The following is a 13,944-nucleotide window of genomic DNA, read 5'->3' as shown; positions in this document are numbered from 1 at the left end:
TCTTTATATTTACTACCTTGTTATTCTGTGATAGTTATTATGTATCCTTTTGTTTGGCCAAGGGAACAAGTTCAGAGAGGTTTTCTCCATTTTTGTTTAGGCGTTAGACATGACTTGCAAGCACTGCAGAATTCCACAGCCTCCTGGGTTTGGTAACACTCATGTGTGTCAGCAACATCTGACTCGGCCAAACATGCAATACTAGTGAAACACGAGTAAAGGTGTAAGTATTCATCCAAGTATTTAGAACCAAGTTCAAGAAGGAATTCTTACCCATGGCTTGTTTCCCCATGGCACACTGATATGTGTTTCTTGGGGACTGGTTGTGATGAGGGTACGGGATCAGGCCAGCACAGACTCCGAGAAGAGTGAAAGGTTCAATCTCCAGGTGGGTGGTATCTCTATCAAGTTAATTAAGAAGCAGATGTCTCAGGTTCCAAGTACAAAATAATATCTCTTTAAGGGTATAAAAAATATTACTATCCAGGCCCCAGAGGGATCTAGACAATAAAATTTAAGTTTACATAAATATATTTTAAAATCTATATATAAAACATATATAATGAATTTATATAATAATAAAACCTCAATAAAATTTGATGCTAGTAAAGCTGATAGGAAAAAACCCATACATAAATAAAATCTAATAAAGCAAATTTTTTTTTTCAGTGAAACTAAAACATGCAACTTTATTATATGAAGCAATACAAGAGAAGGGAGACAATATAGAATGCCTATATAAAAAATAAAACATTATTACATACTAATAATAACTAACACTTTTTAAGAAATGACTATATTAAGCACATAGAAATGCAGTATCAAAAATATCTACATGGCACAACATTGTACATCAACTATACTTCACTTGCAAAAGAAATGGCAACCCATTCTGGAATTCTTGCTGGAGAATTCCATGGACAGAGGAGCCTGGTGGGCTACAGTCCATAGCGTCACAAAGAGTCGGACACAACTGAGCAACTGACACACATACTTCAATAAGTTTTTTTAAAAATTAAAAAAAAAAATATATCTACGTGGATGAGTAGCCTGGTTTCTCCCACTTTTCTAACTTATATCAACGAAAAAAGTTGTATTATCATCTTAGAGAGAGGAATATGTCCCCTTTAAGAACAATTACTAAGACGTGAAGTGAAAAGTTAAAGTGCTAGTTACTCAGTAGTCTACGAGTCTTTGCGGCCCCATGGACTGTACCCCCACCAGGCTCCTCTGACCATGGAATTATCTAGGCAAGAATACTGGAGTGGGCTGCCATGCCCTTCTCCAGGAGATCTTCCTGACTCAGGGATTGAACCTGGGTCTCCTGCACTGCTGGCAGATTCTTCACCATCTGAGCCACCAGGGGATCAATACTGTAACCACTAGCTAAACATGGCTGTTGAGCACTTGAAAAGTTCAAATAGTGTAGCTGAGAAGCTGAATTTTTAATCAGTTATTTTAAATCTTTTAGTTATGCTTGTAATCACTTAAATGTATTAATTTACCTTTTCAATTGTAAATCTTTTGAAATCAGATCAAGTATTTCCAATGAAAATTTAGCCTCCAAATTGTGATATGGATAACTATATACCAGATAAGACTTAGTAGGAAAAAAATGTAAAATATCTCAATATTTTTATAATGATTACATGTTGACATAATCTTTCAGATACACTGGGTTAAATAAAATTATTAAAATTAATTTCATCTGTTTCTGTTTTACTTCTTTAATGCAGCTATGAGAAAACTTAAAAGTTATACGGTGACTTGCATTATATTTTTACTAGACAGCTCAGTTCTAGATACTGGCCACAAAGTAAGACTTTGTCTAGTAAGTGTCAGAATCTTGATTACTTTCATAATATAATTTTGCATAAAGCTCAGTTTTGGTTAAATGATAAGGCAACTGAGATACTGCAATGGGAAAGGGCAGCTAGACTGTTTTTAGGTCTTGATGAAACATCTCACATCCAGGACCTGTGGTCTCCAATGACCCTCTGTCCTTTCCTTGAGTGTTTCTGAAGCACAACCTTAATTGTAATTTCAATAGTTTACAGTACTTCTGAAGAGAAGTGATTTCCAAGATAACCCAACACATCATGGAGAATTAGTTGCAATGTACATGGCAAGGATCCCCCACTTATCCAGTTATCCATCTATTTATTTTTCAAAAAATGTGTACTGAATTTTGTCCCTCGTTTGGTTAGAGAGCATGTTTTCCATGCAGTCTTTGGTTTTGAAGAATACAGTTCTGACCTCACAACCTCGCAGAACCCCAATCCTCTCAGACACTTTAGGTCTTTGTCAGCAGAAAGGAAAATGGCTCTAGGCTTTGTTTTCTTTCTTTTTGTTTTTTTGATAGAAAAACAGCTTATAGAAACATTTTATAACCAAGAAGGAAACAGTTTGTTAAAAGGTACTGTTCTGTTTATATTTAATATGATGGCCAATTTGACCAATCCAAAAAACTTTACTTTTTCTGATGGAAAAATTGGGATAAGCTGAAAATGAAGAAGGTAAAGATCTGAGTTTCCTCTTTTTTCATGACAAGAACATATAGAAGATTATATGAAAGTCCAAACATTCAGTCTGGATTTGAATTTTACAAAACAGAAAGGAATTTTATAGGATTGGCCAAAAATTTACTCGGGTTTTTGTGTAACACCTTATCATTCAATATTATTCAAAATTATAACCACTCTAAGCTTCTATCCTAAAGAGGAAATAGGAGACTTACTGTTCACTGTGCATAAGGGCATTAAATTTAGCTCAAATTAAGAATAACTGACCCGTTGCTTGCAATAGTGAAAAAATTAGAAATAGCCTCAGAGATCAGATCAGATCAGTCGCTCAGTCGTGTCCGACTCTTTGCGACCCCATGAATCGCAGCACGCCAGGCCTCCCTGTCCAGAAATAGCCTAAATTGTCATCAATAGTGGAGCAAATTAAATAAGGTACTTATGTACAGACAACATAATCAAAAGCAATTAAAATATTTATATATATAAATATATACACATACATTCATGTGGAAAAATATCCAGGATGATAATGTTAATAATGTTGAGTTAAAAAATCAAGATGCTGAAAATAATTGTAACCATGTATGTATGTTTGCATTTACCTAAAAAAAATCTAGAAGAGTACATATTAAACCATTAGCACTGGCTACTTCTGGAGGGTGGAGTTTGGTGGGATGGGGAATTACTTTACACACTTCTACATTTTAATAAATATCCTAAGTATGAATTTATACTACTTTTTTTCTTATTTTTAAAGTAAAATTAATTTGATGTATGGGATAACTTGGTGTTGGGTGATACTGATAATCATTTTCCTTTGCAGAGGGAGATTTGTGACACTGAACAGGAGACAGTGATCAAGACCATCCCCAAGAAAAAGAAACGCAAAAGGCAAAATGGTTCTGAGGAGGCCTTACAAACAGCTATGAAAAGAAGATAAGTCAAAGGCAAAGGAGAAAAGAAAAGATTTGAATGCAGAGTTCCAAAGAATAGCAAGGAGAGATAAGAAAGCCCTCCTCTGGGATCAACGAAAAGAAATAAAGGAAAATAACAGAATAGGAAAGACTAGAGATCTCTTCAAGAAATTAGAGACACCAAGGGAACTTTTCATGCAAAGATGGGCACAATAAAGGACAGAAATGGTATGGACAGAACAGAAGCAGAAGATATTAAGCAGAGGTGGCAAGAATACACAGAAGAACTATACAAAAAAGATCTTCAAGACCCAGGTAATCACGATGGTGTGATCACTCTCCTAGAGCCAGACATCCTGGAATGCAAAGTCAAATGAGCCTTAGGAAGCATCACTATGAACAAAGCTAGTGGAGGTGATGGAATTCCAGTTGAGCTATTTCAAATCCTAAGAGATGATACTGTGAAAGTGCTACACTCAATATGCCAGCAAATTTGGAAAGCTCAGCAGTGGCCACAGGACTGGAAAAGGTCAGTTTTCATTCCAATCCCAAAGAAAGGCAATGCCAAAGAATGCTCAGACTACCACACAATTGCACTCATTTCACACGCTAGTAAAGTACTGCTCAAAATTCTCCAAGCCAGGATTCAACAGTATGTGAACCATGAACTTCTAGATGTTCAAGCTGGATTTAGAAAAGGCAGAGGAACCAGAGATCAAATTGTCAATATCCGTTGGATCATTGAAAAAGCAAGAGACTTCCAGAAAAACATCTATTTCTGTTTTATTGACTACACCAAAGCCTTTGACTGTGTGGATCACAATCAACTGTTGGAAAATTCTTCAAGAGACAGGAATACCAGACCACCTGATCTACCTGCCTCCTAAGAAATCTGTATGCAAGTCAAGAAGCAACAGTTACAACTAGACAGGGAACAACAGACTGGTTCCATATCGGGAAAGGAGTATGTCAAGGCTGTATACTGTCACCCTGCTTATTTAACTTATATGCAGAGTATATCATGAAAAATGCTGGGCTGGATAAAGCACAAGCTGGAATCAAGATTGAAATATCAATAACCTCACATATGTAAATGACACCACACTTTTGGTAGAAAGCAAAGAACTAAAGAGTCTCTTGATGAAAGTGAAAGAGAAGAGTGAAAAAGTTGGCCTAAAACTCAACATTCAGAAAACTAACATCATGGCATCTGGTCCCATCACTTCAAGGCAAACAGATGGGGAAACAGTGACAGACTTTATTTTTTTCAGCTCCAAAATCACTGCAGATGGTGAGAGCAGCTATGAAATTAAAAGACACTTGCTCCTTGGAAGAAAAGTTATGACCAACCTAGATAGTTTATTAAAAAGCAGAGACATTACTTTGCCGAAAAAGGTCCATCTAGTCAAAGCTATGGTTTTTCTAGTAGTCATGTATGGATGTGAGAGTTGGACTATAAAGAAAGCTGAGTGCTGAAGAACTGATGCTTTTGAACTGTGGTGTTAGAGAAGACTCTTAAGAGTCCTTTGGACTGCAAGGAGATCCAATCAGTCCATGCTAAAGGAAATCATCCTAAAGGAATATTTATTCCAATTAAATGTTCCAACTAATGCTGAAGCTGAAACTCTAATACTTTGGCCACCTGATGTGAAGAACTGACTCATTTGAAAAGACCCTGATGCTGGGAAATATTGAAGGTGGGAGGAGAAAGGGGACGACAGATGATCAGATGGTTGGATGGCATCACCAACTCAATGGACACGAGTTTGAGTAAACTCCAGGAGTTTGTGATGGACAGGGAGGCCTGGCATGCTGCAGTCCACTGGGTCGCAAAGAGTTGGACACGACTAAGCGACTGAATTGAACTGAACTTGTAGCAGTAAACAAAACAGACAAAATCCCTGCCTTCATGAAGCTTCTACTGGAGGGAGACAGACAACACACAGATGCATCAATAAAATGCGCATTTTACAGATTTTAAGACTTAAGCACTAGAAAAATAAAGTCGTGAACAGGAGTGGACTCAGGAAGGGTTTCTACTTTAAATAGGGTGGTCAGGAAAACTCGCTGAGAAGGTGGTGCCTGAGTGAAGACCTGGAGAATGTGAAGCAGTGAGCCAGGCATGTAGTTGAGAGCATTCCAGGCAGAGGGCTTGGGGCAGGAACATGAAGACGAGGCCAGCGTGGTCAGAGCAGAGCGAGGGAGGAGATGACACAGCGGCACAGGTTCTGTGTAGGAACGTGAAGGCCTCTGCAAGGACTGCAGAGGGAGAGGGGAAGCCACTGGGAGGTGGTGGTGGGTTTGGGGGTGGGGGAAGGGGTTGAGAAGAGCAGTCATGAGAGCATTCTGATCCTTGAAGAACAGACTATGTAAGAACAGGTGCAAACCTAGTCAGATGCCTTTTGCAACAGTCCAGACAAGCAATGGCAGTGGCTTCCCATAGGGCAATATGTGAAGGAGAGCTCAAATTTCTGAGTATACTTGGAAAGCCCACATAGTGTGTTAAGTGATTAGATGTGGGTGCAGGGCAGAAGAGGAGGCAAAGCTGAAACTGAGGTTTTGGGCTTGAGTAACCATGATGGAGGCTTCCCTGGCAGCTCAGGGGTAAAGAACCTGCCTGCCCATGGAGGAGACATGGGTTTGATCTCTGGGTTAGGAAGACTCCCCTGGAAGAGGAAATGGCAACCCACTCCAGTATTCTTGCCTGGAAAATCTCATGGACAGAGGAGCCTGGTGGGATACAGTCTGTGGGATCATAAGAGTCAGACATGGCTTAGTGACTAAACCACCTCCACCATATAACAGTTCTCCTTTACACTCAATCTTGAAATGAAGGGTATAAAAATTGTACTTTGAGAAAGCCATATATTTAAGAATGAAAAACTGACTGAAAAGCATTATTTACTAAATTATAGTAAGACAAAAATAAAATGGTACATTTCATCTGGCAGCAGAAAGCAGAAAAGCACTTTTCTGATTGAAGACATAAATAGTTATCAGCTGGCAATATTAACCATTTAACAACATAAATGCAAAAATTCTCATTTTAGGTAAGTAGTACCTTGATGGTTTAGTTTCTAAGTCACATCCAACTCTTGCAACCCCAAGGACTGTAGCTTGCCAGGCTCCTCTGTCCATGGGATTTTCTCAGGCAAGAATACTGGAGTGGATTGCCACTTCCTTCTCCAGGGGATCTTCCCGACCCAGGGATCAAACCCTGGTGTTCTGTATTGAAGGCGGATTCTTTACCTACTAAGCTATCAGGAAAGCCCAAAGTGGTACCTTAGCCACAAGCATCTGACAGCAAGTGACATAAATGTCTTTTAATATATTTCAAATGGAACACAGATATTTCTAAAAATATCACTGTTCTAGAAGAAACACTGTGGACACATTAACATTTCATGTCAATATTGTACTTAAGTTTAGAGATATCTTTACAGCAAAACAACATAGGGAATTTCTGCAATGACAACAGGAATTCAGATATCCACTGACAAAATCAACCCTTAGAGATATACACACCATTACATGGCGTGATTCGTTAGTTCAATTTTTGTCAGTAATCGAAGTCAGAGAAGCAATTCCTTTTAAGAAATACACACTATGTGTAAAATGAAATGGAAGGATAATGAAATCTAAAGATTATTTTTTAGCAGTTCTGTGATACTCTTGGGATAAGCAATGGATTATGCTTCATTATACAACAGAATACTCCTAACAGTTCCTACTAAGAATACACAACAGAACTGAAGATGAAATGTAAAAAGGAGGCTGTGTCTAACATCAGAACAGGTTTAATTATGGCTGTTATGGATCCTACTTACTTATTAATTGTATGTTCATAGAGTGCGATGTTACAGTCATTTTCTTCATTCACATCTAAGTATTCAACCAGACTCTCATGTAAGAAATCTTCAAAATTCCTGAGAAAATATTGGTGAAATGGACACTTAAAAAGCATTTTACTGCCATATTTTATATGCAATAATGGAAGATATGTGCTTTCATTTAGCCTCAAAGCATTCTTCTCTCCCAAAAAGAATACACTGGGATACTTGAAACATATTATTCTTAGACCACAGTTATCACAAATCACCAAAATATTAGAAAAATCTGTGATTCTTGTTAATCTGGTCCCGCTTTTAAAAATACCTTCTGTGATTTAAAAAGTCCTATATGATGAGAGACCCAGTATCTACATCAACATAACTTTCTCCTACTACTTCATCTGTGCTGATTTACACCAACATTCTATAACCTGCATTATCTAAACTGATAAACATTTTTACTATGTCCAAGCAAGCTCACACAGAGAAAAGGTTTTTAACAGGTTGTTATATTTGGTAGAGAGGAATTAAGAGACTAAAACTGAAAATACGCTTTTCGTAAAAGCTCAGCTCAAACACCATTACTTCCGTTTAGATCCCATAAATGAGTCTTAAGGAGACTGAGAAGTTTTGCTTTTGGCTACTTACCTGTACCCCTGAGCCAGCTCTTCCATATGCTTATTTGTGACTGCAGGTTTCTGTTTCTTTACAATTATATAGGGTCTGGAAGAGAAAAGAACAGCTTTACAGCAATAGTTCAACAGAAGAATAAAACCAATAAATTCACTACAGTGAAGTGAGGGAAGCTATAGACATGCTTCTGGGTTGTCTGAAGACACCAGGTATTTTTTACAAGTGTGAGAGCACAGGGGCCTATTTTCTCTTACATATACAACAGCCCATGCACAAGCATGTGTTCACACACACAGTTACTTCGTCCAGGTATCTTTGGAAATATTTGGTTTTGAATGAGAAAGCATTTGAATGAGAAAGCAATGTGAAATAATACCTGATAAAGTCTAGCAAAAAAAAAACCCCACAACTTTAATACCTTAAATATCATATGTTTTTGTAAATGCAGCCATCATACCAAAAATGTCTTCTGATTTCATGCTGGGAATATGGAGAAGTCAGCAGTCAGAGAGAACAGTCACTGAGAAAAACAGTGGCGTTTTTAGTGAAGGTCTGATGACCGCCAGCTGTCTAGAGTGCTTTTGCTTCAGGATAAACAGGATCACAGGACGACACTAGCAGGGTACTTAAAGCTACGTACAACCAAAGAGTGGGTATGAGCTGAAGAGAATAAAGCTTTCTCACTTTGTGATTTTTAGTGATATCATGGGTTTAAGTAAGGCAGAGAGGCTCGGTCCACACGTTCTGATAGATTAACCCGTAACTGCAGTGGGAACCTGCCTTCGAGGGCTCTGCTTCCGCGAGGAAACACCGACACAAAGCACGGCGCGTGGCTTGATCGTCAAGGGCTGTTGCTATTTGGACAAGCGGTTCCTGCAGAGGAGCCAGTGGCCGGCACGCACGTTTGCACCCCACCCTCAGGTCCACGCGCCCTTCGGGACTAACGAGCACCTGGAGACAGTTAAGGGGAGGAGTTGCACGATTACAAAAGGGGGAAACAAGGTGCTGAAGATGACTGGATGCTACCTTGAAGTCCTGGCTGCTCCTCTCATCAGGGAAGCAGGAACCCCACGCTTCCCCAGGTGGGGCTGCAGTTTAGCTCAGGACAAGCGACTGAGAAGCGGTGACAGAGCAGGGATAGGCGAGGGCAGGGACTGCACTAAGCCACCTCAGTTATCTTTCACTTTATTCCAAAAATTCTACTAACTCTTCTTGCCAAATCTATGTTGGGTCATTATAAAATCACTTCTAAAAAAAGAACTAGTTTTCTTTTTAGGCTATGCCATATTATATTGGATGTAGTAAAACATCTTAAAAAAAGAGTAATCGAGAAAATGTCAGTGTTTTCCCCACCCTTAACTGGACCATGTTAGTGGCTATAAGGACCCCGTGTTTGCCTAGCACCCTACAAGGCACTTACCACACCTTGTATCAATCCTAGGAAGGCATTGTTATTTACATCTTTACTGATGAGAAAAATCAAGGCCCAGAGACATAAGTAATAAACTCAAGAGTCACATGAGTCAATAAGTGGAACATCAAGATTCAAACATGGGTATAAGCTTCAATTAGGCCTTTTTGATTGCAGAGAATAGGAACCAATGCAGGCTAATTTAAGCAAAGATGGAATTTACTAAAAACTAAGTAGAAGAAAATTTTAAGGAATTTACTAAAAGGCTCAAAACTTACTAGAAAAATAAGAATGAAATAAAAAGGTACAAGGCTCAGCTTCAGAAAGAAAAGGAGCCAAAACAGTCCCAAAGATCCAGAAAGGCAGGGGGAGTGGGCAGTCTCCTGCATGCACTGCTGCCAAGATGAATCTGTTCTGACCACGTCTTGCTCTCAGTTATTCTCCTTGGGATTCAAGCTCTCCAAAGAGAGTCTGACTGTCCTGGCTTGCGTCATATGCCTGATCTTTGGCTGAGCAAGAGACAGCACCTGACTGACCAACCTAAGAAGACTGCCAGTGGGGAAGGGCAATCCTAAGGAAAACAAGGAGAGCGACTAGAAGGAGAAAGGGAGGCTGGACAGACATAGGCAAAGGCAGTCCAGGTTCCCAGCTGTCAGACTTGGCAGCTCCTGCCACCTCCCCAACCATTGCGAGCTCAGCGACTTGCGCCCTCACACCATCTGAGGCCCTCAAGGAGAGACTCCGGTGAACTGAGTGAAGGCCTGGGAAACAAGGTGACATCCTCAGCCGAGGTCCCTGCATACCCCCAAAGCACCAGACACCATGTCATACTGGTCTCTGTGGCCCTGTCTCTGACACAGCTGAACGAAACAGGCCTTAACATCTTCCAAGTGATTACAAGGCACCTGCTCTTCTAAGGCTCTAACGTGGTGTCATCTCTTTGTGCTGCCACGTTTTCTTTCTTGCCATTCCTGAGCCTTTTTCCTTTAAAGCAACAGTACTCAACCCCCACCTCTTTGTTTCCCCAAAGGACTTGGGCTTTTGTTTATTCTACTTAGGTTTATTTTTAGTTTATTTATTTGGCTGCACTGGGTCCTAAGTTGCAGCATGCAGGATCTAGTCCCTGACCAGGAATCAAACCCAGGCCCCCTGCATTGGGAGCTCAGAGTCTTAGCCACTGGACCACCAGGGAAGTCTGTTCAGTTCAGTTCAGTCGCTCAGTCGTGTCCGACTCTTTGCGACCCCATGAATTGCAGTACTCCAGGCCTCCCTGTCCATCACCAACTCCCGGAGTTCACCCAGACTCACGTCCATCGAGTCAGTCATGCCATCCAGCCATCTCATCCTCTGTCGTCCCCTTCTCCTCCTGCCCCCAATCCTTCCCAGCATCAGAGTCTTTTCTAATGAGTCAACTCTTCGCATGAGGTGGCCAAAGTACTGGAGTTTCAGCTTTAGCATCATTCCTTCCAAAGAACACCCAGGGCTGATCTCCTTCAGAATGGACTGGTTGGATCTCCTGGCAGTCCAAGGGACTCTCAAGAGTCTTCTCCAACACCACAGTTCAAAAGCATCAATTCTTCGGCACTCAGCTTTCTTCACAGTCCTACTCTCACATCCATACATGACCACAGGAAAAACCATAGCCTTGACTAGACGAACCTTTGTGGGCAAAGTAATGTCTCTGCTTTTGAATATGCTGTCTAGGTTGGTCATAACTTTCCTTCCAAGGAATAAGTGTCTTTTAATTTCAAGGCTGCAGTCACCATCTGCAGTGATTTTGGAGCCCAAATAAATAAAGTCTGACACTGCTTCCACTCTTTCCCCATCTATTTCCCATGAAGTGACGGTACCGGATGCCGTGATCTTCGTTTTCTGAATGTTGAGCTTTAAGTCAACTTTTTCACTCTCCACTTTCACTCTCAAGAGGCTTTTTAGTTCCTCTTCACTTTCTGCCATAAGGGTGGTGTCATCTGCATATCTGAGGTTATTGATATTTCTCCCGGCAATCTTGATTCTAGCGGACTTTTCTTCAAGTCCAGCGTTTCTCATGATGTACTCTGCATATAAGTTAAATAAACAGGGTGACAATATACAGCCTTGACGTACTCCTTTTCCTATTTGGAACCAGTCTGTTGTTCCACGTCCAGTTCTAACTGTTGCTTCCTGACCTGCACACAAATTTCTCAAGAGGCAGATCAGGTGGTCTGGTATTCCCATCTCTTGAAGAATTTTCCACAGTTGATTGTGATCCACACAGTCAAAAGCTCTGGCATAGTCAATAAAGCAGAAATAGATGTTTTTCTGGAACTATCTAGCCTTTTTGATGATCCAGCGGATGTTGGCAATTTGATTTCTGGTTCCTCTGCCTTTTCTAAAACCAGTTTGAACATCTGGAAGTTCACGGTTCACATATTGCTGAAGCCTGGCTTGAAGAATTTTGAGCATTACTTTACTAGCGTGTGAGATGAGTCCAACTGTGCGGTAGTTTGAGCATTCTTTGGCATTGCCTTTCTTTAGGATTAGAATGAAAACTGACCTTTTCCAGGCCTGTGGCCACTGCTGAGCTTTCCAAATTTACTGGCATATTGAGTGCAGCACTTTCACAGCATCATCTTTCAGGATTTGAAATAGCTCCACTGGAATTCCATCACCTCCGCTAGCTTTGTTCGTAGTGATGCTTTCTAAGGCCCACTTGATTTCACATTCCAGGATGTTGGCTCTAGGTCAGTGATCACACCATCGTGATTATCTGGATCATGAAGATCTTTTTTGTACAGTTCTTCTGTGTATTCTTGCCACCTCTTCTTGATATCTTCTGCTTCTGTTAGCTCCATACCATTTCTGTCCTTTATTGAGCCCATCTTTGCAGGAAATGTTCCCTTGGTATCTTTAATCTTGAAGAGATCTCTAGCCTTTCCCATTCTGTTGTTTTCTTCTTTCTTTGCATTGATCGCTGAAGAAGGCTTTCTTATCTCTTCTTTCTATTCTTTGGAACTCTGCATTCAGATGCTTATATCTTTCCTTTTCTCCTTTGCTTTTCGCTTCTCTTCTTTCCACAGCTATTTGTAAGGCCTCCCCAGACAGCCATTTTGCTTTTTTGCATTTCTTTTCCATGGGGATGGTCTTGTTCCCTGTCTCCTGTACAACATCACGAACCTCAGTCCATAGTTCATCAGGCATTCTATCTATCAGATCTAGGCCCTTAAATCTACTTCTCACTTCCACTGTATAATCATAAGGGATTTGATTTAGGTCATACCTGAATGGTCCAGTGGTTTTCCCTACTTTCTTCAATTTAAGTCTGAATTTGGCAATAAGGACTTCAGCATCCTTTAAAGCTCAGATCAGAGCACCAGAATAGAGTGGGTAAAATCAGGATTACTGGAGTAAAATGAATTCTAAGAACTTTCCAGTAAAAAACAGTCTCCACCACCATCTGGCTTTGGGTAATTTAGTCTCACCAAATTCCAGTACCTCATTTGTTAAATGAAAATAATAATCCAACCTCATAGGGTTGAATGTGGTTAAAGCCTTACAAACAGAGCAGAAGGCAATGGCACCCCACTCCAGTACTCTTGCCTGGAAAAACCCATGGACGGAGGAGCCTGGTGGGCTGCAGTCCATGGGGTCGCACAGAGTCGGACACGACTGAGTGACTTCACTTTCACTTTTCACTTTCATACACTGGAGAAGGAAATGGCAACCCACTCCAGTGTTCTTGCCTGGAGAATCCCAGGGATGGGGGAGCCTGGTGGGCTGCTGTCTATGGGGTCGCACAGAGTCGGACACGACTGAAGCGACTTAGCAGTAGCAGCATAATGGCTAGCACTTACTACTCACATCAGTTCAGTTCAGTCGCTCAGTCGTGTCCAACTCTTTGCGACCCCATGAATTGCAGCACACCAGGCCTCCCTGTCCATCACCAACTCCCGGCGTTCACCCAAACTCATGTCCATCAAGTCAGTGATGCCATCCAGCCACCTCATCCTCTGTCGTCCCCTTCTCCTGCCCCCAATCCCTCCCAGCATCAGGGTCTTTTCCAATGAGTCAACTCTTCGCATGAGGTGGCCAAAGTATTGGAGTCTCAGCTTCAGCATCAGTCCTTCCAATGAACACCCAGGACTGATCTCCTTTAGGATGGACTGGTTGGATCTTGCAGTCCAAGGGACTCTCAAGAGTCTTCTCTAACACCACAGTTCAAAAGCATCAATTCTTTGGCGCTCAGCTCTCTTCACAGTTGGTTGTTATTACTAATGATTTCTGCCTTTCCCAGCAGACTGAGTTCTCTGAGGGCAGAGATTGACTCCCATTAATCTCTGCATCCCCAGTAGCCAATATGCATATTCATGAAGTGTTTGCTAACTGAATTAAATTTATCTTAACAATGAAAAAGGTTAAAGCAACTTTTAAAATAAAAACAAGTCCCTTTCCTTCAAAAGTAAATAAAGAGATCTTAACTATTTCCAGCCACACCTACCTGCACAGCCTTCCTCCATCAGAGGAAATATAGACACATCGATCTGTCAAATTTGTTGAGATGGAAACAAACTCATTGATATAGCCTGCTCTTCGCATCAGTCGAAAGGTATTCACCAGCTTCTTGTGATCTCGAATGACACCCAGGATGTTACCTA

The 13,944-nt window shown here is 40.8% G+C and overlaps 1 protein-coding gene across 2 annotated transcripts in view; it reads right to left on the bottom strand.

Annotated features, from left to right (window-relative positions):
- POLR3B (RNA polymerase III subunit B) overlaps positions 1-13,944 on the bottom strand; it is a 123,729-nt gene that overhangs the window by 55,509 nt on the left and 54,276 nt on the right. For both annotated transcript variants that reach the window (NM_001192789.1, XM_059886660.1), the window contains 4 exons: positions 13,788-13,941; positions 7,915-7,989; positions 7,264-7,362; positions 274-401 (listed from right to left, as the gene is read on the bottom strand). In NM_001192789.1, the coding sequence (NP_001179718.1) occupies positions 274-401; positions 7,264-7,362; positions 7,915-7,989; positions 13,788-13,941 (456 nt within the window). The remainder of the gene's footprint in view (positions 1-273; positions 402-7,263; positions 7,363-7,914; positions 7,990-13,787; positions 13,942-13,944) is intronic.

Source organism: Bos taurus, chromosome 5 (assembly GCF_002263795.3).
Source record: "Bos taurus isolate L1 Dominette 01449 registration number 42190680 breed Hereford chromosome 5, ARS-UCD2.0, whole genome shotgun sequence".
Lineage (NCBI taxonomy): Eukaryota > Metazoa > Chordata > Mammalia > Artiodactyla > Bovidae > Bos > Bos taurus.
This window is presented reverse-complemented; position numbering and strand designations above follow the sequence as displayed.